Source organism: Acinonyx jubatus, chromosome X (assembly GCF_027475565.1).
Source record: "Acinonyx jubatus isolate Ajub_Pintada_27869175 chromosome X, VMU_Ajub_asm_v1.0, whole genome shotgun sequence".
NCBI classification, from domain to species: domain Eukaryota; kingdom Metazoa; phylum Chordata; class Mammalia; order Carnivora; family Felidae; genus Acinonyx; species Acinonyx jubatus.
The window spans coordinates 122,607,794-122,631,035 of record NC_069389.1 but is presented as its reverse complement, the minus strand read 5'-3'; the positions used below and the strand labels follow the sequence as shown (position 1 = coordinate 122,631,035).

The 23,242-nt window shown below is 60.6% G+C and overlaps 1 protein-coding gene across 3 annotated transcripts in view; it reads right to left on the bottom strand.

Moving 5' to 3' along the window:
- Nucleotides 1–23,242, bottom strand: part of ATP2B3 (ATPase plasma membrane Ca2+ transporting 3) — a 62,184-nt gene that overhangs the window by 16,680 nt on the left and 22,262 nt on the right. For all 3 annotated transcript variants that reach the window (XM_027053336.2, XM_027053337.2, XM_027053338.2), the window contains exons 3-20: nt 22,103–22,300; nt 21,739–21,996; nt 21,357–21,482; nt 20,617–20,742; nt 17,614–17,655; nt 16,045–16,209; nt 15,466–15,680; nt 14,620–14,862; nt 14,050–14,291; nt 11,354–11,588; nt 9,010–9,189; nt 8,786–8,873; nt 8,029–8,135; nt 6,726–6,917; nt 5,083–5,296; nt 3,685–3,896; nt 2,542–2,649; nt 1,136–1,318 (exon numbers count right to left, since the gene is read on the bottom strand). In XM_027053336.2, coding sequence (XP_026909137.1) covers nt 1,136–1,318; nt 2,542–2,649; nt 3,685–3,896; nt 5,083–5,296; nt 6,726–6,917; nt 8,029–8,135; nt 8,786–8,873; nt 9,010–9,189; nt 11,354–11,588; nt 14,050–14,291; nt 14,620–14,862; nt 15,466–15,680; nt 16,045–16,209; nt 17,614–17,655; nt 20,617–20,742; nt 21,357–21,482; nt 21,739–21,996; nt 22,103–22,300 — 3,134 coding nt within the window. The remainder of the gene's footprint in view (nt 1–1,135; nt 1,319–2,541; nt 2,650–3,684; nt 3,897–5,082; nt 5,297–6,725; nt 6,918–8,028; nt 8,136–8,785; nt 8,874–9,009; nt 9,190–11,353; nt 11,589–14,049; nt 14,292–14,619; nt 14,863–15,465; nt 15,681–16,044; nt 16,210–17,613; nt 17,656–20,616; nt 20,743–21,356; nt 21,483–21,738; nt 21,997–22,102; nt 22,301–23,242) is intronic.

Sequence of the window (23,242 nt, the reverse complement as noted above, 5' to 3'; positions counted from 1 at the left end):
GGCCGGGCAGGGCTACGTGTAGGGTAGTGGCCTTCCTGTTGGTGGGACCCCCAGGAGGAGAAGCAGGGGGGCTGGGGGTCCTGGACAGCACGTGGAGAAAGGTCAGAGGCGGGGCTTTGGGAAGCACGGGAAGGGCAGAGAGTGACAGGTGTCACTGGGGGCTAGGGAGGCAGCAGGGAGACTACTCTGGGCAGATACTGGTGACTAGGCCGGGAGGATGGGGGGCAGGGGTGGCTGGACTGGGGACGTGCTTTCGAGGGGGCAGACCTGAACGGATGGGCCATGCTGCTGCGCCAGCTGTGCGGGGAGACAGGAAGAGCGTCTGGGAGCTGAGGGGCTGAAAGGAGGTTGGCTCAGGGACCGTGGTCTTGGCCAACCCCACCGTGGACATCTTGGCTCAAGGTGTGGCATTCAGAGGCTACAGCTGAGAGCTTGACGCAGGACGGAGGGGACAGCCCGGTTCCGGGCCCTGTAGGTCGCACAGACCTTGGTGAGAACTGCGTCTGGGACCCTGCGGGCAGAGGCCAGGCTGCGATGCGATCACGAGTGTGAGGAAAGGATGCGGAGAGACAGAGTACAGAACATTCTGGCAAGAAGGCTAGCTGGCAAGGGTTGGGGCAAAGAGCATGGGGCTGCTCTGGCAGACGGGTCTCCTGAAGCCTTCGAAAGTGCCCATGGCTGAGTGGTCATTGTGACTATGTGACTTAGGGATGGAGATGAAGAGAAAGAAGCAACTCCGGGGCCAGAATCAGCTTCCATAGGGCTCGCGATATAACCCAGTGCACGGTGAGCTCACCAAAGGCTGTTTGTAACGGGCATCTGTCTCCTCCCAACAACGTCACCTCCCTGTCACCAGGCTGCTTCCGGCAAATGAGGCAAGGCCCAGCGGCCGTGCAGACAGCGGGTGGCCTGCGCCCCCTCCACCCGAACCCAAGAGACAGCTGCTGATCACAACACATGTCTTTAGCTGACACTGGCACCCAGCGCGGGGGAGAGCCGCCTGGGCTCTGACGGAAGCGTCAGAGGTGGGCCGTGTCTGCAGCACTGCAGCCAGCAGGCACATCCGGGGATGGCCCTTGCTTGCCACCCTCTCAAGGCGGGATAGCCAGAGAAGCCAAGCGGCACGGCGGCTTACCTGCGTCTGAATCCGATTGAGGCCCCGGAACCAGAGGATCTGGCCTCTGCGGAGCTCCCGCTCGGCATGGTCGATCTCTTCCTCCCCCTCGGCCAGCTCCTCGTCGGTCATCTCATCCTTTCCCGGCCCGTGCCCTGCTTCCTTCAGGCACTTGAGCTGGCTGGTGGGGATGGTGGCGATGACCTGGGGGGCCAGAGGCGAGGGGTAGCAGGCGCAGGTGGCTGTCAGAGCACAGCTGGTCCTTTTGGGGTAGGAGCTCTGCTGGGGCTGGGGAGGGACCCACGCCTTCCGCCTCCCTCTGACAGCTAGTGCGTATGCCCCTTGCACTCCAGCGTCATGCACCACTGTTTCCTAAACACCCGTTCTCTGTGGGCAGACTGGGGGATGGGACATCCTTTTCTGGTCCCCGAGGCTGCATGACCAGGAGCGGTCCCCGGGGAGCAGGGCGCGGGAGCTGTTGGGGCCAAGGAGCATTTTCCAGCGAGGGGAGGTCTGGCCTTGGTGCCCCCCCCCCCGCCCCGCTCCTGAGAGGGGACCGCTAGGCCCCTGGCACATCCTGCCTGACAAGGCGGTCTCAGTTTCCCCGAGGGCCCTGCCGGGCCATCTGCGCCAACAGTGTGATTCCTGGTGGGGCACCGGCTTCACGTCTGGGGGGCAGAGACTGAGGATCTGAGGTCAGCCACACGGGAGCCCCGGGCCCACAGGACCGACCCCCACTGAAGTCCCCGGTGCTCAGGGAAGCTTCCGTGGAAGCTCACTCCCAGTCTCTCTTGGACCCTGCCCTACATATGCTTGATCTTGGACTTCCAGCTTCCTGAGATGTGACTAAGACGCAGGGCAAAGTGGGTCCTGCACCAATATTCTAGAACTGCAGAGCAATGGTTTCTGAAGCCTCTTGCGTGCCTGTGGCATGGGCTGCTTCTTCCTCCCTCTGTGCATGCCTTTAACCGTCAAGGGCTACAGGTGTCTGACTTTGATGTTCTAGCATCTCAAAATATTTCTTCATTTTCCTTGACACTTTCTTTCTGCCCCTTGGAGGATTTAGCACGGTGTGGTCTAGCTTCACATCCGTGAGCGTTTTCCAAGCCGCCCAGTTTTAGGGGACGATTTTGGGCTTCTATCATGGAAAGGGGAGTGCTGGGTGATTTTTGCCGGGGCTTTGTGACATCCCAGACGTGGCCCTTTGCCCTCTCTCTGCTGACAACTGTCGCCTGTGGCCGTGTACCTGAGCTGTGGCCTGGCCCGGGCCTGAGCCCTGCTGTGCTGCCCACCCTGAGCACACCAAACGCTTTCCTAAGCACAGGCTCTGAGGTGCCATGGCCTCCCCCACCCTTGCCCGGCATGGTGTCCGTCCCTGGAAACAGGGAAGGGTTGGGGCTGGGAAAGGTGACCAGGCAGACACTCACCTGTCCCCAGACCAGCTCCCCAACGCCAACGAACAGGCACCAGAGCCACTGCTCCGTGGACAGGGGGCAGCAGCTGAAGGGCTTTCCACCGAACTGGACGATGACAATCTGCAGGGGTGGGATGGGAGGGAGGCAGGTCAGAGATGGGCCATTGGGTCCTCCCGGCAGATGGGGCTCTGGCCGTGGCTCAGCAGATGAGCCACATCTCCCGCTTCTGTAAACCTGATGCTTTACCGTGTGCCCTGCACGCCCGTGCTGGACACGCCTCATCCCAGGTGCCCCAGTGACATGCCCAGCCAGCCTTGCCTGGGACTCCTGCTGCCTCACTGCCCATTCCGAGGGAAGAACCCTCCTCCTGGGGGTGAGCTGTTTAAATACAGACCAAGCAATCCCGAGCCCAGGCCACCGCCACCTCCGATACCGTGCTGTCCTTTCTGCCCTAATTCCCCAGGCCAGGGCGCACACAAGCAGAGACGGCGCTACACCCCCCTGAACCCTGAAATTATTCATAGTCATGAGTCCTCAGCCTGACCGCCTCACCCCAGTTTCTCCCCCAGAAACCACAGTAAAGGCTCCCCCTCTCCCTCTGTCTCCAACCGACCCAGGTGCTTCCCCAGGTGGACCCCTCATGGCGTGGCAGGCCCCCTCCTTTGATCCCTGTGAGGAGCAAACGATCCTGGCCTGTTGTCCTCACTATACGTCACACTTTCTATGAATACACCCTACTTTTAAAGGCTCAGACTCCCAAAGAGTTGACTGACCAGCCTGTCCACAGCATGGTGGCAGGCAGAGGCCGATGGTCAGCACTGGGGACAGAAAGTATCCCAAGGGAACCTTCTAGAGTTATGATAGTCCCCCGGCAAGGAATCCAGCGCTGGAAATGGGAGTGGAAGACGCAGAGGGAACTATGAGGAGGCTCGTTCTGAGGAAGGCCCTAGAAGGCTCTCTGGAAGCCAGCAGGGGAGTGCAGAGGGCCTGGGGTCACAAGGCATGCCGGTGGGGCCTGGGACAGCGGGAGGGGCGGAACTAGTTCTGGTTCTGTAAACGGGGATGGGGAGGCCGGTAGTGGGCATGGTCCCCCGCTCCCGCTCCTTGTCTGGTGCCAGTATACGGTCGGCCTGCCCACCCCCCCCCCCCGCCTACCTGAATTGCAAAGGTGCCCAGGACGATGGTACAGAAGATGGGGTTGCTGAAGATGCCGTGGAAGACGTTTCGTTCGCCGTGAATCTTGCGGGCGTTGATCTCGTTGAAAAGCTGCATCATGACGAAGGTGTTGAAGATGATGGTGTAGTGCTCTGACGGTGGAGAGTGCAGGGGTGCGTTCCTCCCGCTGTCGATGTCGAAGAAGAGCTCCCCTGCACGTGAGGGGGCACGTGAGGGGGCACGTGAGGGGAGCGGAGCCCTGGGTGGAGGCAGCTCCCGGCCAGTGTCACCTGAGGAGTGCCAGGGGGTCTGCGGCAGGGCCACAGGCAGCCCCACCCTGTGGTGACAGGGACCCGGAGGGAAAGTAACGGGTCTCTCCCCACAACACGCGCTCACCCCTGGAGCAGAGGTCTGGCGCAGAAACCCCGGAAGAAGACACCGTGTGCCTGCCGGGTTGAGTGGGGCTGGGCACAGGGTGGGCCAGCCCTCCTCCGCCCTGTCCCTAAGACCGGGCGGCCAGGTGTAGACCGTCAGGCAGGCCATGAGAGAGAGGCTTCTGCTCCCGAGATATCAGAGAAAGGACCCCCGAGAGGATCCCCAGTAGTGACATTGTGATCCCCACACACCGTCCCTCCTGCCCCTCAGCAAATACTGTCCTGCAAACTGAGCTTCCAATCTGCTCCCGGGAACGCGCCTGCGCCCTCAAGCCCAGGGTTGGTGACATAACGGAGAGACGCCACAAGCAGACAAAGCAACAAACCCACCCCAAGGACACTGTTGGACAGAGCCAGAGCCCAGCCGGCCCTGGATACCCAACCCACAGCCTCTTTCTCTCGTGCCCCCTTCTTCTGGCTTCCTGACAGTTACTCCTCTCTGCTCCTCCTCCTCTCCCTCCACCCCTCCTTCCTCCTCCTCCTCCTCCTCCTCCTCTTTCTCTTCCTTCCTCTTCCCTTTCCTTCCTCCTTCTCTCCCCCTTCGCCCTCCTTTCCTCTGCCCCTCAGGCCTCTTCTCTGTCTTCCACTCTCTGCCTCACCTCGACTGCTTCTCCCTCTCCTATCTCCTATCCCCTCCCTCTCCCTCCACCTGTCTTTCCTGGTCCCCCTCTTCCCACTGTCTGTGGCACAGTGCTCTGCTCGCCATGCCTTGGAGAAATGGCCATAGGGTGAGTGGATGGATGGGGGTGATCTGGGTCTCGGTGAAGGACAGCAGTTTCTCAGAGGCACAGGGGCCTATGACACCTGCACGGGGCACGCACACAGAGAGACAGCGGGGAGGTGAGCATGCAGGGGCCCGTGCTGGAAATTTGGTTCATGGGTGCTCATCTGTCCCTTCCACTGGCAAACAGGGCCCAAGCCTGTGCAGCCAGCGGCAGGGCAGTGTGACCCGGGGCCAACCTACCAACGAACAGCAGCGTGAAGATGATGGTGAGCTGGTAGACCGCGTGGCCCAGGATGTTCTTCATCATGGTGCGGGAGATCAGGGGCTTGTCCCGGCCGTATGGTTTCCGTAGCAGCAGTGACTCAGTGGGTGGCTCTGTCGCCAGGGCCAGAGAGGCAAATGTGTCCATGATCAAATTCACCCACAACATCTGCACAGCTTTGAGAGGAGAGTCCTGTCGAGAGGAGGCAGTCACCCTAACATGGGGCCAGAAAGCCCAGTGGCCCACCACTCCAGTGGGAAGAAACCCAGCCTGGGGGCAACGTCACAGGGATTCGTTCTAGTGAAACGCGGCAGATCTGACCTTCCCATCAAAATCTAACATCTCCATCCCTGTGGGAAGGTTAGCAGTGGGTTTTCACTGGGCTTTCGGATTTCCTGCTCTGAAAATGCTGCCAGCCTCCCTTCTCTCACCTGGTGGCAGTGACCTAGAAGGTGTGGTCCAAATTGTCAGCAGGAGATTGACAACCCGTGTGTTATCCCAGACCGTGAAAGTGCTCGACTGGTGGGTACTCTCCTGACCTCCCAGAACTGACAGATCCATAGAGACAGAAAGCAGATGGGTGGGTGTCAGGAGCTGGGGGCACGGTGAGGGGGCAATGACTGCTTAGTGGGCACACAGGTGACAAGAAGGTTGTAGAATGAGTTAGAGGTGGTGGTTGGACAACATTGTTAATGCACCAAAGGCCACTGAATTGTGCACTTTCAAATGGTTACTGTGGTGCAGTTTATGTTATGTGGATTTTCTCAATTAAAAAACCTTTCAAAGGGAGACAAGTTCTGGACACTCACTACTGGGGAGAACGAGACTATTGGAAGGGGGAAGAGGCTCCTGCGAAGGTTAAATATGGAGTTCCCATCTCAGCCCGCACTTCCAGTCCTAGATCCACACCTAAGAGAAATGAAGATGTAGGTCCACACACAGACTCGTACAGGTGTGCTCACAGCAGCGTCAGTCACAATCACCAGAAGGTGGAAATGACCCCAATGCCCACTGACGGAGGAAGGGACAAACAAATTGTGCTCTCTCCATATGACAGAGCAATATTCTGCCATCAAAAGGAACAAAGTACCGATACTGGCTATAACCTGGATGGACCCTGGAAACATCGTGCTGAATGAAAAGGTGCCAGACATGGAAGACCACATGTTATTTGATTCCCTTTATATGAAATGTCCAGAATAGGCAAGTCTGTAAGGACAGAGAGCAGATCCGTGGTTGCTGGGGAGTGGGGGAGGGGGTGGGGAGTGCCCGCTAATGGGCCCCGGGGTCTTCTCAGGGGTGATGAAAACGTTCAGAAACTAGACACAGGCAGTGGTCGTGCACACTGTGCGTGTACTGATTGCCACTGAACCGTGTACTCTCAAATGGTGAAGTTTTTGGTATGTGACTTTTATCTCAAAAAAAAAAAAAAATCTGTGGCAAAGAACCCCCTGGCTCTCGCAACTCCCGGGATGGGGTTTCCAGGGCCTGCTCTCTGCACTGGGGTCCGGGTGCAGGAAGCAGGCCGGGCCTGGGAAACCAGCTGCCTCCTGCAGGCCCTGTACCTTGTGGAAGGGAGAGCCCAGGGCCCTCCCTGGGCACAGCGGTCCCCAGTGCCCACCTGAGTAATGCAGGCCCCCGTGAAGGCCACGATCACGGCCACCACGTTGACTGTCAGCTGGAACTGCAGGAACTTGGAGATGCTGTCGTAGACATTCCGGCCCCACATGACCGCCTTGACGATGCTGGTGAAGTTGTCATCGGTCAGGATGATGTCTGAGGCCTCCTTGGCCACATCAGTCCCCGCAATGCCCTGGGGGGCACACACACAGTGTCCACAGGCCCCTCTTCCCCAGCCCCCTTGACGACCCAGCCTACCCGGGCTTACTGTCTGGCTTCCCTTCCAAATGAGGCTCCCCGCCAGCTGCAGACAGATCTGGTTTCATCCAGTGCGACTTTGTACTAGGAGTGGGCAGGTTGTCTCATGGCCTGGTACGGGCCTTTGCTCATAAACAGAGAGGGTGTTGCTACCATGGCCACCACCATGGCCTCACGTACGAGGCCCAGCTGCCACCACGTGACCACCAAGTGGTCTTCTGTCCGGTCTTAGCATGCCAGAGCGGCCTGCTGTATAAGGAGCTCCACGACTCCTGGGCGGGGATGCCTTCCACAGAGCAGGGACGTGTCCTGCTGGCCCGTGGGGGTGTTTGCTGCTCACAGCCCCTGATGCAGGGACAGCTGCACACCCTGTCTGCCACCCTGAGGTCGGGTCCTGCGCAGCTCGGCTTGGCTCTCACAGTGCCCAGGGGCTGTGGCTCGGTGCCCTTCCCTGTCCTGGGCTCTGGGACGGACTGGCCCGTGCCCCTGGCGCCTGCCCACAGTGGGCTACCCTGAATGTGGCAGAGTGAAGGGGGCTCTTACATGGCAGGTGGGGAAAGGGGCTCACTCGCTTTGTGCCTTCGGTGACCAAGCGCACGCAGCTCGCTGCAGAATGCCGGGGCTGGACCCGGGTGGCGGGGTCAGGGTTTTATAGAAATAATGAGCTCCATACAAGTAACCAGAGAGAAACACAGAGGAAAAGCTCATCTGGGGACTCCAGTGATCGCCCCTGGGGCCGAGTTTCGCTTAGACTGCACTGGGGGTGGCTGAGGCGGGCGCACAGGTGGCAGGCCCCATGTCCCCCACCCCTGAGGCCCCACTGTCACCTCGGGCATCTCCACGCCAAATGCCTTTAAACAACTCACACCTGTATCCCCTGACCAGATGAGCCATTGGAGGTCCCAGGGGCCAGGACGCGAGAGACAGACTTCATCACTCTGCAACCTGCCTTAACACTAGCCCGCACCTTTCTGCACGAAGCCAATGTCCTTGAGACACAAGGCCCCGCCTGATGTGGTGAGTCAGGCCGGCACTGGGCGGCTTACCATGGCAAAGCCCACATCTGCCTTTTTGAGGGCTGGCCCGTCGTTGGTGCCGTCCCCGGTCACGGCCACCACCTGCCGCTGCTCGCCGGTGCTGCTGTCGATGATCCCTGGAATGCAGAGTGGGTCCTTGTCTGGGGGCTGTGGGGGCGGCTGGCTGACTCGGGAAACCCTTCGGGATCGCGACCGTGCCAACCACCCCCAATCCCCTGCCCTTTTGTCGCCTTTGGGGTCAAGTCCTTGTGCCTCGACCGGCAGCCCTGCTCCCCTCCTCCTGCCCTGGCCCATCCCCCAGTGAGATGACACAGGGTGGTGTGACTGGGTGGGAGGCAGGTGGTAAAGTTGTCATCGGCCAACTATGAAGTGTCATTGGTCAAGCACTATGTGACTTGGAGAAATGTCTCCCCCTCCTGGGCCTTAGTTTCCCCATCTGTTACAATGAGAGGCCATTCTCTAGTGGTGTCTTCCATTCATGCTGCTAGCCAGGGAAGCAGAGTGAGCTCTGGCATGTCAGCCCTTCGAGGGCGTCTCCATCATTATCCCCATTTTCCTGAGGAGGAAACTGAAGTTTAGGGAGGGCCATGTCCAGCAGCAACACGTGTGCAGCCCGGGACCCCGCTTCCTAGGCAGGCCCTGGAGCTTGGCTTTGGGAGCCCCGGGGCAAGAGCACACGTGGGGACGATGGCCACACCCAGCCAGCATCATGGCACCTCAGGAAGGGGCACGGCAGGGGGCAGCAGGGGTGAGCGGGCTCCCTTACCTTTGACCAGAGTGTGCTTGTCGGTGGGAGACGATCGGGCGAGGACCCTCAGCTTGGGCCACACCTTGTCCAGACGCTCCTGTTCTATCTGGGAAGGGGAAGCACACAGATGCTGCAGAGCCTGGAGCGGGGGAGGGGGTACCGAGCAGAGGCTGGGGGGGGGGGGGGGGAGAAACAGCCAGAGCCCCGGACTGAGGTGGGAGGGCAGCAGAGCCAGGAACTACCTCGCCTTTCTCGTTGCGGATCCGCCGGTTGAACTCCTTTCCCTCCAGGCACAAGAAGTCCTCCCCGGGCTGGATGATGCCACACTTGGCCGCGATGGCCCGGGCCGTGTTGATGTTGTCCCCGGTCACCATGCGGACTGTGATGCCGGCACGCTGGCATTTGCGGATAGCTTCAGGAACCTGGAAGAGACAAAAGGCATGGGTGCGGCCACCGAGGCGAGACACATCCGCGTCTGGTCTGAGACCTGCCCTCCATCCGGCTCCGCGGCACCTCTCCTTCGTTCCCTCAGCACGACCCCCACCCCCACCCCCACCCCCTGACCCCAGGTGCCTCCTTCATTGCGCTGGGCCCCGGGACCGGCGACGACTCGGACCCAGGCCCCGACACAAGTAAAGCTGGGAGAAGCCACTGGAAGCTTTTATGCTGTCGAGGGGCACCATTGGAGTCTTGTCTGGAAAGGTGACCATAGAAATCACCAGCTCCGTCAATCTCATTTTCCTCTGCAAACTGGAGGTCCAGAGCGGCCGAGCCAGGATCGGCCCTGGTTACCAGGCTGGCTGGCAGGGTGGCTGTATCACTTAGCTCTGGAAGAATGACAAAGAGACCTCTGTCCCCAGCTACCCTGCCAGATGGCAAGGCCAAGGGCAGGCCTGTTGCTTTGGAGCCCCGACTCAGGGCAGGCTTCTGGCCATCAGCTGGCTTGTGGCCAAGCTCTGGACACTTCTCACTTGTCCCCCCCCCCCCGCCCCCGCCGCCCACCGTTTTACAACATAGAACCAGAGGCATTTACAGCTATAGGTTCTACATGATAAGGTATTTTCACTACTTGGAACCAGTAGACACGTGGCTGAGGCAGAAGGGTGGGGGCAGGCCAGTTATCGTGGAGTAGAAATGGTTGTGGCCAGGGTCCTGGGAGTCCAGGGACATTGCCTTCCTGGGTCTGTGAGATGTTCTGGCACCTGCCAAGCTAGGAGCAGCACTGAACACCAGCCGGTCGCCTTCGGCCTGGCAGGGGTGGGGGTGGAGCAGTGAACAGCTCCATTCAGAAGGGGGAGGCCATCAGGTCTATGAGAGCACAACGCAGCTTTATGATTCGGCTCTGCCGTGTAGACACAGGCCAATCATCCACGCCTCAGTTTCTCCCTGGCCTGACGAAGGGCAAGGCCCTGTGTCTCCGGGGGTGGCCCTGTCGCCCACAGCAGCATCTTCTCTCCCTGCTCTCCCAAGCTGCTGCTCCCCGTCCCCTCTGCTGCCATCCGCTTCCTCCCAGGCCAGCTTCCAGGTGTCCCCTTCCTGCACAGAGAGGCCCCAGTGTCCTCAGAATGCGGGGATACACTGCTGCCAAGGGCCTGCGGTCGCTCTGTACACGTAGCGAGCATTGACTGTGGAATTGGCCGGTCTTAGGCACCTGCTCCGGTATGTCAGTGAATACCTGTCTCCTGAAGAAAGGCCCAGAAGCCTGTCCTCCCTCGTCTCAGCAACGCGTGTGTTTTCAGGCTAATCAGCAGGATCGGGGTGGCCCTGCTTCTGACATGAGGTGGGTGCCACTGGAGAGGCCCTGGGAGGTGAGAGAGGGTCCCTCCCTGCCTCTGGCAACCTGCACCCCTGTGGCTTGCGCTCTTCCCTTGGGGCCTGCTCGCTCTCCCTGTCTCAAGGCTCTTCCGTCTTTATGGACCGGCAACCCTCCCCTTTGCGTCTTCGCTCTACAGCCTGTTCGGCTTCTGCCCAGTTTCTCTTTTCCCTTTTCACAAAAGCTCTTGGTAAAGCCGTCTACACATGCTGGCTCCTTGCCTGGCCCCTTCCTTCAAGTCTCTTTGCAGGCTCCTCCCACCTCCGTCCCAGCTGTCCACTCACCCTGTGACATCGCTCATATAAACATGCTTCTGGAATCTCTCTCCGGCCAGGACCTTCTGCTCTGAGTGCTCCACTCCTGCAGCTACCTGCCCACTTGACATCTCTGCAGGGATGTCCCGAACATCACTTGGCCCCAACCAAACCCGTGACCGGGAACAGCCCCCTGCCCCCCAAACCTGTGTCCCGTCGGACTCCCGGTACCGTGCCCCAGTGCCGCCTCCAAACCAGAGCCCTGGGAGTGGTGCCTGACTCTCCCTCTCCCTCGCCGCTCCCTCCAGCCTGTCAGTCCTGCCGGGGAGGTCTGACCTGGAGGACCCTGGGGCCCTGCCCTTGCCCACCTTTCCTAACCTTTCTGGGCTCCAGCAGGAAGTAGTGTGAGAGCAGCGAAGGCACCAGAAGGGGGCCATGCCATGGAGGCCGTACGGGAACCAGGGCTGCCCCTCCACCCATTCAACGACCCGGGCCGCTCCTGGACCAGAGGGTGGCTACCTCGGGCCGCACGGGGTCCTCGATGCCCACGATGGCTATGCAGGTGAGGTCGCCCACGACCTCGTTCTCATTGTCCCAGTCGGGCTCCTGAGCTGCAGAAAAGTCCCGGTAGGCAATACATATGGTGCGGAGGCCATCGCAAGCCATGGGCTCAATGATCTTCTTCACCATGTCGTCCCGGTCCCGAGGGCGGAAGCCGCGCGGCTCCCCGTTGCTGTTTAAGATGTTGGTGCACCTGGGGCAGGGACAGAACAACAGCGTTGGTGCCAGTGAAGCGAGGGCAGCCGGAGCAACAGAGAGTCTCGGCAGGCGTCGGTGTGAGCCCCGCATTCAGCGCGGCAGACAGGCTTGTACAAGGAGGGAGGCGTTCTGCCTCCTGGGGTCTAACGGTGTACCCTCCCCAACCACTCACATCCTTCCCAGAACCTCACGATGTGGCCTTATTTGGAAATAGGGTTGTTGCAAAGTCACAGCGAGGTCATACTGGTTTAGAGTGGGCCCTTAATCCCATGACTGGTGTCCTTATCAAAAGAGAAGAGAACACATGGAGACACAGACGCACACAAGGACAAGGCACCGTGAAGACAGAGGTGATACGTGTACAAGCCAAGGAGCCCCAAAGACTGCTGGCCATGGCCAGAAGCTGGAAGAGATGAGGAAGGACCCTCCTCTGGAAGTTTCGAAGGGAGCGTGGCCCTGCCCACACCTTGATTTCGGACTTCCAGTCTCCAGAACTGTGAGAAAACAGATTTCTGTGTTTTTAAGCCATCAGATTTATGGTCCTCCGTTCTGGAAGCCCCAGGAGCTGGAAATTCATAGGCTGGTGTAGGCGAGGAGACCCTAGAGTGCAGGGCTCACCCCAGCTCTTCGTGGACTCTCTGGGGTACACTGCTCTGGCAATGCCATGGAGTGTGGCCGTGACAAAGAAGCAGGATTCAGGTGTGCAAGAAGAAGGAGCAAAGGAACCGAGGTCCCCAGAGGCAGGCATGGCGGAGGGGCAAATGGGAGCCCTGGACAGACTGGTGAAGGAGGAAAGGAGGAGCTGGCAGGGACTCTCGCCCTTTTGTGGAGTCACTCACGTAACTCTCGCAACACTCCCAGGAGGTATTTCTGTTGTCTCCACATAGGGGAAACTGAGGCTGTGCCGGGGAGTGAGTCGATGTCCACACGGCCAGCAAAGAGGAGAGCCAGGAGTGGAGCCCAGCGCCGAACTACAGGAATGGGGCTTCTAGCCACGGTACCTGCCAGAAGCTGAGGAAGCACAGAAAGAGAGCTGGGGCCTCCAAACCCGGCCGCCACACCTCCTGGGATGCGGTAGGACAGCTTCAGGGGGGAGGTGGCCTTTGCACCCGGGGAGTATGTGCCTGGGCAGAGACTTGGGGGAGAACATTTATGTCTTAGCAGGTGGCCTTGGAATAAGTGAGGAGCCAGGTGGGCAGGGCAGAGCGGCTGGGGGGCTTGGCGGGGGCACTTGGAGGCGGAGCTCCATGCTCCCCGCCCCACTCAGTTTTTATAACAGCTGTATTGAGGTATCATTCACACACCACACAACTTATCCATTTAAAATGTCCAATCCAGGGGCGCCTGGGTGGCTCAGTCGGTTGAGCGTCTGACTTCGGCTCAGGTCATGATCTAGCGGTTCTGTCCCCCACCCCATGCATGCATGCTCTCTCTCTCAAAATAAATATTTAAAAAATATTAAAAAAATAAAATGTATAATTCAATGGCTTTTAGGCTAGTCGCAGTGTTGTGCCACCATCACCACAGTGCACTTTAGAACATTTCCATCACCTCTAAAAAAACCCTACACGAGGGACACAAGAAGTAAAGAGACAAACAGGATTTCATCAGTGAAAAACACATGTGCCTCCAAGAATGAATGAAGACAGTGAAAAGGCATTTGCCAATCAAGTATGTGCTAAAGATCTCTTACAGGACAACGACAAGACCACGAATAACTCAAATCAAAGACGAGCAAAGGACTTGAGTGGCTGTTTCTCCCAAGAAGGCACACAAATGGCCTGAAATTTGGCCATTTTGGGGCCGACATCCCTAGTCATCAGGGAAATGTAAACCAACCCCTTGTGCGGTCCTAGCTCACGTGCACTAGGATGGCGATAAGAAGAGCGATAAGGAGAAGCTGGGGGGATAGAAAATGGTGCCCCTGCGCGAGACAGTTGGGTGGTTCCTCAAAAAGTTAACCTGTGTTACGGCAGGACCCAGCCTTCCGCTCCCAGGTATGTCCGAGAGAACCCCAAGGAACAGCTGTACGCCCCTGTTCACGGCAGCGAGGCTCACAGCAGCCCAAGGGCGGGGGACTGGCTGAAGGCCGAATGGATGAACCCTGACAGCGTTCTGCTCGGTAGAGGCAGCCTGACACATGGGCCACATATTGTACGATCCCGTTTATGTTAGATGTCCCTGATCGGCAAATCCATACAGAAAGGAGATGAGTGGACGTCAGGGGCTGGTTGGGGGTGTGGTGGGAGGGACTGTTGAATGGGGACAGGGTTGCCTTTGGGGGGCTGGTGACGAAAACGTTTTGTAATGCGCCACACCGGGACTATACTTGCTGTGTGTTTTCACGCGATTACAATGGCCACTTTTACGCTATGTCTATTTTACCACAACAGTAAACTCAGAAGCCTTGCGCTCTGCAGCACCCAGCCCTAGGCTGCCTCCCATCGCCGGCTCACTTTTTCAGCAGGATCTCCGAGGCACCCTTGCTGAAGAGGCGGAAGCCGCCGTCAGGCATGCGGATGACTGTGCTCATGGACTTGCGGACCGAGTTGAAGGTGTACACTTTGTAAAGCTTATCTTCCGGAATCTGCTCCCGCACAGGCTGGAAGTCCCGCTTCAGGTCCAGGACAAAGCCCAGCAGAGCACACTCCGTCTTGTTGCCCACTTGGCGTGGGAGAGCGCCTTCCTTCTCTGGAGGCTACGAGGCAAGGAGAACCAGCGTGGCACCGGGGGCCCAAGTCTCCCCTCCTTGCTGCCCCCAGGACCCCGGCCTAGCTGTGGCCACCATGTCTTTAGGGTGTGGTGGCAGGGAGCCGAGGAGGGCCTCCATGCAGACTCCAATGTGGGCAGGCTGCCCACCACTCACTGGGCTCAGAGGGGGTTTCCAGAACCTGCAGGTCCCGCCCAGAAGCCAGGGCAGGAGTCCAGAGGGGCCCTGGTGACCCCTGACGCCGCAGCCTCCGGCCTGGCGCCCTGCCCTCATCCCACCCCGACCTGGCCCAGCCTGCCGCCCGCTCCCTGCTCACTAGTATTTTGGTGGTGTAGGCACTGTTGATGGAGATGGCGTGGACCAGGAGGTCGAGGATCTTGGGGGTCAGGGTGCTGGGGGCCGGAACCTCTTTGTAGTGGGTGTCCCCGAGGTAGGACTGGACCACGGTCATACGGTTGGTGGTGAGCGTGCCCGTCTTGTCTGAGCAGATGGCTGTGGCATTGCCCATGGTCTCGCAGGCGTCCAGGTGGCGGACCAGGTTATTGTCCCTCATCATTTTCTGTAAAGGGCATAGATGAGGGCTTAGGTAGCCAGCTGTCCTTGGAAAGGTTGGCCCATGGGGTCGGGGAGCAAGAGGTCATCAGCCGGTCATGTGCGACTCGGCTCTGCCCAGCCAGCTTTCCATGTGGCACTAACAGCCCGGGGGGCCTCGGTCAGCTGGCACATACCCTCGCGGCCGGGCACGGCTTGGAGTGACAGCAGAGCGGGAGGACTCTCGTGAGACAGGCCAAGCGGTCGACTCGCGGCGCTCCCTCTTCCCAGGGCTCCCCGGGGCCTCCCCCCTGCCCATGGCCCCCGCTCAGGTCATTGGCTGTCTCTGTGCTCCCCCCTCCCAACGCCATCTCCCCCCACTGTCTCCCGGTGTTCTCGGCCCTCTCCGGATCACCCTTTGTGCCTGCACCCGCTTCTGCAAGGGACAGCGGTGTCCTCAGACCTGCAGATGCTAGGTCTATCCTCCCGCCTGCCTGCCGTCCAGCTCATCCCAGCCGCCCCACTCTCCCCACGACCGATCCCAACTTGCTTAATGGCTTGGAACGCCAATTTCTGGGTCTGTATCCTAGTATGAAGGCATTCTCACACGTACCGTGTTTATAATTATTACCTTGACAGAGTAGGCTAAGGAGATGGTGACGGCAAGAGGCAGGCCCTCCGGGACGGCCACAACCAGTACAGTGACACCGATGATGAAGAACTTCACAAAGTACTGCACGTAGACGGGCGTGCACTCCGCCAGCCACACCCGGCCATCCACGACGAAGGTCTCAATCACAAAGTAGAGGACCAGGATGATGACGGTGATGGCAGACATCACCAGCCCTGCCCAGCCGCGGAAGCCACAGAGGGTGGGTGCGGGAAGGGGAGTCGGCCGGGGCGAGGGAGGGAGAGAGCAAGAGCGAAGGAGTGGTAAGGGAGGCTGCGGACCGCGCCACGGCCAGCCAGGTCGGGGGAGGCACTCGGTCCCCAGCCTTGCGGACGGACGCTTGGAAGCCACGGTTTCCAAATGGGGGCCGGACCGGCCCCTGCCGGCCACTGCCGGGCCCTGGTGGGGTCCCCTTGCTGCCTGGCCTGCGCCCCCTGGAACATCCCTTTCCCACTTGCCCTCCACGGCCCGGCCTCAGGCCCGGGGGCCCAGTGTCCTCGCCCATTGGTGGCCCCTGGACCACGCGTCTGCTGGCCCTACCTGCTTTCCCGATCTGCACGGCCAGTTTGGTGAGCTTGCCCTGCAGGACCGACTTCTCCTTCTTGGGCACGCTGGCTTTCTTCTTCTCTCGTTCCTCAGTCTCCCCACCCTCCGCACTCTTCAGGGGCTGCATTTCCATGGCAACTGCCCCGTCCTGCTTCTTGGCTGCGTACAGAGGAACCCCACAGCCAAACTTAGGGCCCAGGTGACAGCTACAAGGGGCTTTCACAGGGAAAGACGTGCCACACTATACGAGAGGAAACGGGGCTCAAGGGGTTTCTCTGCTTTCTGAGTGTGACCTAGCCCAGGGGCTGTCTCCTCTCCCTCCCGTCTCCCTGGCAGTTCAGGCCCTCCCGAGATGCGTGGGAGGCTCCGGTGCTGTCGTGGTCAGTGCAGAGACGGTTGTCTCGGGACTTCTCAGGGGAAAGGAGGACAGACACAAGCACGAGCAACTTTGGGCACACAGACAGGATGGCCAGCCCCATAATGCCCCAAATCTCAATACCTGACAGCAGAGGTCTGGGGCCCAGGGAACGTTCCAGAACCTTGCACTGAGTCAGTGGCCCACTGGTGTCCAAGCACCACCCCCCCTCAGGAGGCCTAGGAGCCCTTGCGTTCTTCTCCCCTGCTCCCTGCTTAGGCTGTCTATTCTTCCGTCAGCCTCTCGAGTGGGCGCATTGACTTCCATCAGAGCCCCGGCTTGCTGTGTGCCCCTCCTCAGCCCGCTCCCTGGCTGCAGGTGGCTCCTGCCGGAACGGGCCACCATGGGCGAGCTTCACACCTCTCTCTCCTCTAGCTGCCTCTTCGCCTTCTGTCTGGGACAGGTGGCGTCCTCGTGGCTCCCTCACTGGGTCCTGCTCTCTTCACACTGCCCCTGACCACAAGGCTTCTTGTCCCCAGGGGCCTCAGGCCAGAGCCCACAGCCTCAGTGATACTCAATGCCCCACCCAGCTGGGTCACTCTAGCCTTGCGCCCCACTGACTGGCACTCCCTGCCCCAGCCCGGGACCCTAGCCATCAGGCTGTCCCCCTGACCCAGATCCCTCCCAACCTCAGCTATCCTCTGAACTCTAGTTTGCGTGTCTGACCCTGTCTTGGTCCCTGGGCCCCTGGGCCCCACAATGCACTTGAGTCTTGCCCCTGGGTCCGTTTCTCTGCGTTCTGACCTTCCTGAGGGCAAGGACCGTGCTTTACACCTTTGGATTCCCTCCAAAGCCCCTCACCGCTGACAACCTTCATCCCAGCCACACGGCATCAGCACCTACCAGGCATTCGGGCCAAGAGGAGAGTGGGTGTTGGACCGGCACCCGGTCACCCTGCCTCAAAAGCCCAGAAGAAAGGCAGCTGGACCGGGAAACCCACAGGCCTGGTGTGGTCTTGGGTGAGTCACCCTCTCTGAGCCTCAGTTTCCTCACGGGTGATCTTTGCATACTTCTGGCAGGGTCTGCACAGGGGCCCCCTGCCCCACTCACCTGGTTTCTGGGTGCTGCTCCAGCAACTGACGCGGGCGGCCCCCCACCCTGTGCCGCACCCCTCCGCCACCCCACCCTGAGCACGGGGCGCGCATTACCTTTGGTCTGGCTACTCTCCATCGCCCCATCCTGCTGCTTGCCTACAACGGAAGAGGAATGACAGACACGAAGGCTTCAGAACATCCACGTGGCCCTGGCACACGCACACGCACACGCACACGCACACAGGACAGCGGGACACAGACAGCGAGGCCAGAGAGCGCGGTGCAAAGGGGCGGGGAGGAGGGCCCTGTGCTCCCCGGGCCTGCTCTGATGCCCTCTCTCCACCTCTCGGCCCACGAGAGCCACACTCTTGGCTTCCCAGACGAGGGCCCGGCCCTCCAGTGAACTCCCCGAGCCAGTCCTGGACGGTCCCTGGGTCATGTGTGCCCAGCAGTGGGGGAGGTCTCTGAAAAGGCTACCGCCACGGGGAGTGAGAGCCGCCAGGTGTCTGGTCCCAGGTCTGCCACGTTGAGCAGGGCCCCCCCAGTCGGGATATGTGCCCCCCTCCACAGGAGTGGCATGAACCGTCTACCTAGGTGGTCCCTGACCCCTAGTGGCCTAGCGGTCAGCTTTCTGTGCAGCGCAGCCAGCAGTCAGCTCTGCAGAATGTTTGGAGGGACAGAGAAGGGAGACTCTAGAAACCTGCTGGCCTTGAATGCCCACATGGGTGCCAGGCACCCAGCACTGGAGGGAGCAATGGTACACGGAATGGGCTGGGCCCCAGCTGGACCTGTGTGTCGGCAGCGGGGGCGGGGGGCGCATTCGTGAATGTGGTCTGCAACCACAAAGCCCGCAGCTGGGTGTTGGGGACCAGGGCAGTGACTGGCTTCCAAGACCAAGGTAAACGGCGCTGGCAGTGAGGCCAGCACTGTGCTCTGGGTCGGGCTCTGTACCAGCCCCTCTGGCCTCATCTTCCCCAGGGCATCGCGGTGGGGCATCGGTTCAAAGAGCTCTCTTAGGGACCACACAAGTGCTAGCCTGGGATCTGGAAATGACTGACGTGTGACAGGAGGGGTTTGTGTGCTGACCAATACCCAATAACTCATGTCACTGGGGATCCAGGAGCACAGACAGGGTGCCAGGTGGCTTCTAGGCGGTGGGGTCTAGTTTGGGGGTCCCAGGGAGGAGAGAGAGGCCCCCTCCCGGCTGGGGTGGTATGCAGGTTGTCCCTCTGTCAGAGTGGGGAGGTTCAGAGGCGAAGGAGACTCCTGGGGGGAGAGGAGACACCTGTAGACACACGGTGACAATGCAGAAGGGCCCAGAGAGGCCTCTGGAGGAGGGAGAGACGTGCGGGATCAGCACTACAGGAAGAGGAAGACAGAAGCCCAGGGAGGGGAGGAGGGGAAGGAGAGCACCTCAAGTAGGAGGGCGACTAGGAGTCAAGGCCAAAAGGCAAGAAACAGGTTGAAGGGCAGCAGGTGGCCTGGGAGCATCGGGCTGAGAGACGGGGTTGAGAGGCAGCAGGAGTAGGGTGGGGCGCTGGCTTTGCCACCGCAGCAGCAGCCGGGCCTTGGGCTCACACCTTGGTGGGGAGTTGTGGGTGCTGCTGCCCCTGCCTGGAGCCTGGCCAGCTCTGCTCCCCTCCAGCCCCCCCCCCCACCTCAGGGTTCCCCTCTTCCAGGGAGCTGGCTGGCAGAGGTGCCCCCTCTGACCCCTCAGTAGCTCAGCCTAGGGCAGCTGAAGCAGAGTGAGGGGCAGACGAGCCAGAGCTGGGGAGGGGCCTGGGGGGACTGGTGGGGTTTTGTCAAGGTTGAAGAAGAGGGGCCCCAAACCAAGTCCTGCAGACCACCAACATCTCAGGGACAGGGCTGCAGGGGAGGAGAAGGCTTCCCTGGAGAGGGGGATGGGTACCCCAGCCCAGCCTGGAGGAGGCCCAGGGCCCACCCACCCACCCGCTTGCCTGCCTGCGGCCCCTCGGCTGTTCACGGTGGAGAGAAACTGCGCTGAGCCCCGCAGGGACAGGATGCTTGGTGTGGCAAATGTGGATGAGGGTCTGCTAGTGCTGGCTGGCTGCTGGGAGATGGGGCCCACAGAAGCTTCTAGGCCACAGCAGGTCACCCACCTCCTCTCTCACTGTCTCCAGGAGCAGGGCAGCCTAGGGCTGGAGACACTGGCACATCCTTCCTTATGCTGGCCTGTCCCCTCGCCACTTGTTTGCCCGGTCTAGGTGCCCTGACTGACTGATGTAGGGCCGGTGACCGGCACCCCTCTGTCTCACTTCCCCCCGGGGACCCTGGCTGCGGGCTTTCAGCACACGCTCTCTCCACATGTGTGCAGCTTCTTTGTACTCCGAGTGGACCCAAGCGAATGTTCTCGAAGGCACACATCTAGGAAACTCTGCTCCCCGCCTGGTTCGGGGGAGACCCAGGTTAGATCAAGGTGAGTCGTGACCTGGTGCGGGCCTGAAACAAAGAACTGAACGGGGTCCTGCCTGGTGGGATTGGGGCTCTGGGCGTGGGGTGGTGCTGAGGACAGCTCCATAGTTTTGTCAGCGCTGTTCTGAGGACTGGAAGAGACAGCGGCCACGCCTGGGGCTCGGGGCAGTGGCGAAAGGAGGCAGCGGGACGGCCGTGTGCCAGCTGGACTCTCACAAGACAGTTGTCCCTTGACACTGTTTTCCCCTGGGCCTCCACCCCATCCCAGCTTCCTCTGGCCTCGGACATCCTCTGGGGAGTCCAGTCCATTTCGATTGGGAGCCCTCTACCTCTGGCTGTATGACTCACATCTCCCTGGCTGCCATGTTGGTGGGGCCCTCGGCACCTCACCACGGGGCGTCAGCACACCCAAGAGCGGGCACAGGGTCCCCGGGGGCACTCTCCCAAGCCAAGGCGGCTGGCCTCTGTCCCTCCAACCCCGTTCCTCCCCAGGCAGGGCACTCCCCCCACCCTGGCACACACTTCCCAAAGCCTTTGGGCAAAGACACCGGAAGCAGGTCCTCCAAAGGAATCGGAAGAGAAGGTACGGCCTCTCACCGCTCAAGGCTGGCTCTCGCTGCAGCTGGAGCTGGAGTGGGGGATTAGGCCAGTGGTGCTGGGAACTGGACGTCACTATTTCCTTACCTTTCTTATCCTTCTTCTCCTCTTCCTCCCCACCAGCTCCAAGCAAGGTAAAGATGATTCCTGTCTGGGAGTTGACACCAACAGCAGTCACCACCATTCTTCCAGAACCTTCCATGACATGGGTACCTGGGAACACAGGGGGACCGAGACAGATTTGCATTGCTTGAGGGAGGCGTGGCTGAACACCTACAAGTTCTCCCCCAGGAATCCCAGAAGCACGAACTCGGTGTTTGGAGGCCCCTGGAGGCTATGTTGACCCTAATCCTAGAACGAAGCCTCATTCCTGGCTTGGAGGGGACCCGGAGGCACACACATGAGCAGCTGCTTGCCCAGAAACACAAGGTGAGGTCTTCACAGGGTCCACCTGGGGCCTCCAGCCTCTCTGTCCTGTGTCACACTGCATTTGCCACCGGGATAAATGCTGGGCTAGGCCAAAACGTTCTAGGAGCTTTCCTCAGGATATTAGGGGCCCTTTGAGGCGGGGAGCACCCATTTCCTTCCCCAGTGGCTAGAGCAACCACCATCAGGCCCCCAACGGGCCACTCTGTCCTCTTGGGGGCAAAAACTTCAGACTCCCTAGCCAGAAGGGTGACTCAGGAGGCCTGCGATTGAGGGGGTGGCTGGGCCAGATGGCTTCCAAGGCTCTTTGGTGCCGAACTGGTCCAGAGGGCAGTGCCAGCCTGCATCTTGCCCCCGCCCCCCCCCCCCCCCACAGCTTGGCCAGTGCCCCGAGGCCTCACCTGAGAGCAGCATGGGGTCTTTGTCAGCTGATTTGCGCACGTGGTCCGACTCGCCTGTCAGGGAGCTCTCATCGATCTTGAGGTCATTGCCTTGGATGAGCACGCCATCAGCAGGTAGCAGGTCTCCTAAGGCCGGCCAGGCAGCCGGAACCACACGCTGTGGGTCCAGGTAGCCTTCTGCCCTGCTGCCTCCCGCCTGCCCCAGGAGAGGTCTCGAACCTAGGGGGTGGGGCCCTCTCCCTTCAGCTTCAGGCCTGCTTCCTGGGGCTCTGTCTCCAGCTTGAGCCCCCCCACCGCCCACTGCTGCCCCTGCCCCGCCTTGTCCCGCAGGTGAAGGCCCACGTACCGGGGGGTGGGGAAGGCCCTTGCCAGATGCACTCACCGTACTTGACCTGTGCGATGTCGCCCACCACCAGTGCGGCCACCGGAACCTGTAGCAGCTGGCCGTCCCGGATGACGGAGAACCTCTGTTCCTGTTCGATGCGGCTCTGCAGGCCCCGGAACTGCCTCTCCTTGCTCCAGTCATTGAAGGCCGTGACCAGCACCACGCAGGTGACCGACAACAGGATGGCGGCTCCCTCGATCCAGCCTGCCTCGGCCTCCCCTTCATCTTCTGCCCCAGCTGACACGTTCCCGCATGCTGCACCCGAGGACAGCAGGGAAGGGTGGGGTGGCAGGAAAGTCACGCTGAGGCCCCTCGGCTCAGGTCCCATTCCTTCCCTCCTGCCGGGTCCTCCCCTGCTCACCTTCGCTCTCCTCTCCGGGCGGTGCATAGAATGAAAGGCCCAGGGAGACGATGGCGGCTACCTCCAGGATGATTAGCGTCACATCCTGCAGGGCCTCCCACACCAGTTGCAGGAAGGTCTTGGGCTGCTTGGGAGGGATGAAGTTCTGCCCATAGATCTGCCTGCGCTTTTCCAAGTCATTGGCATTGTTGGCCAGGCCTGTGTGGTGCAGGGATAGAGAGCGGGGACACAGAGCAAGAAGATGGGAAGGGCCAACAGCGTGAGGCCCTGCCCCTTTCTCCCCTGCTCGCCCAGAGTGCCTGTCTTGTTCTCTGGCCTGAAAGCTCCTGGAAGGCGGGAACTGCACCTGCCCGGTCCTCCAAGTCTTTCTGCAAACCCCGAGGACAGGTATGTGGGCGTGTGTGCCCTCCAGCTGCCTGGACAGCTCAGGCGTGCGACCGCGCGACTCGCAACAATGCGGAGCCCCTGGTATGAGGAAGGGTTCGGTCGTCCTCCCGATATGCGCGGGGAGGTCTATGGGCTACGGTGGGTCCCTTCAGAGGGCAGATGGGAAGGACGGTGATAACGGCCACCATGGGGTGGGGGTGGGCAGAGGGAACCCAGCTAGGCCAGGGATGGCCAAGTGTCACCTGGAGACAGGAGAAGAGAACAGCCCAGGCGTTCGCAGGAGTGCAGGGCTTGGTACAAGACTGGGATGGAGGGCACAGGTGTGGCAGCCTGCTGTCAGCCAGGCCCAGGGTAGCTGATCCCCTGTGGGCTGTGAGTGGGCCGAGGTGCTCGTACAATCCCTCCAGGGTCCAGAGGAGGAAACTGAGTCCAGGGAGGGAAAGGGCCCTGTGCCTGTGAGTCGGAGCTCTTGCTGGCAGCCCAGGACTCCTTTGCTGCCCTGTGCACCTGACCCTAGGTCAGGATGACGGGAGCCTCACACATGCTAAGCCATCAATGGGGGGCGTGGCCAAGCCATGCTCGCGGGACACAGAACCTGTGTCATCTGACGAGACCCGGGAGACAGTCGGCTCTGGCGGCCCCAAAGCATCGTCGGTTTTGCCCATACTGTTGAGCATGGGTGTGGCACCCGTGGCACCAGGAGGTACGTAGGAACTGCCCCCGCCCCGAGCTCTCGTGGCCGTCGTCCGGAGT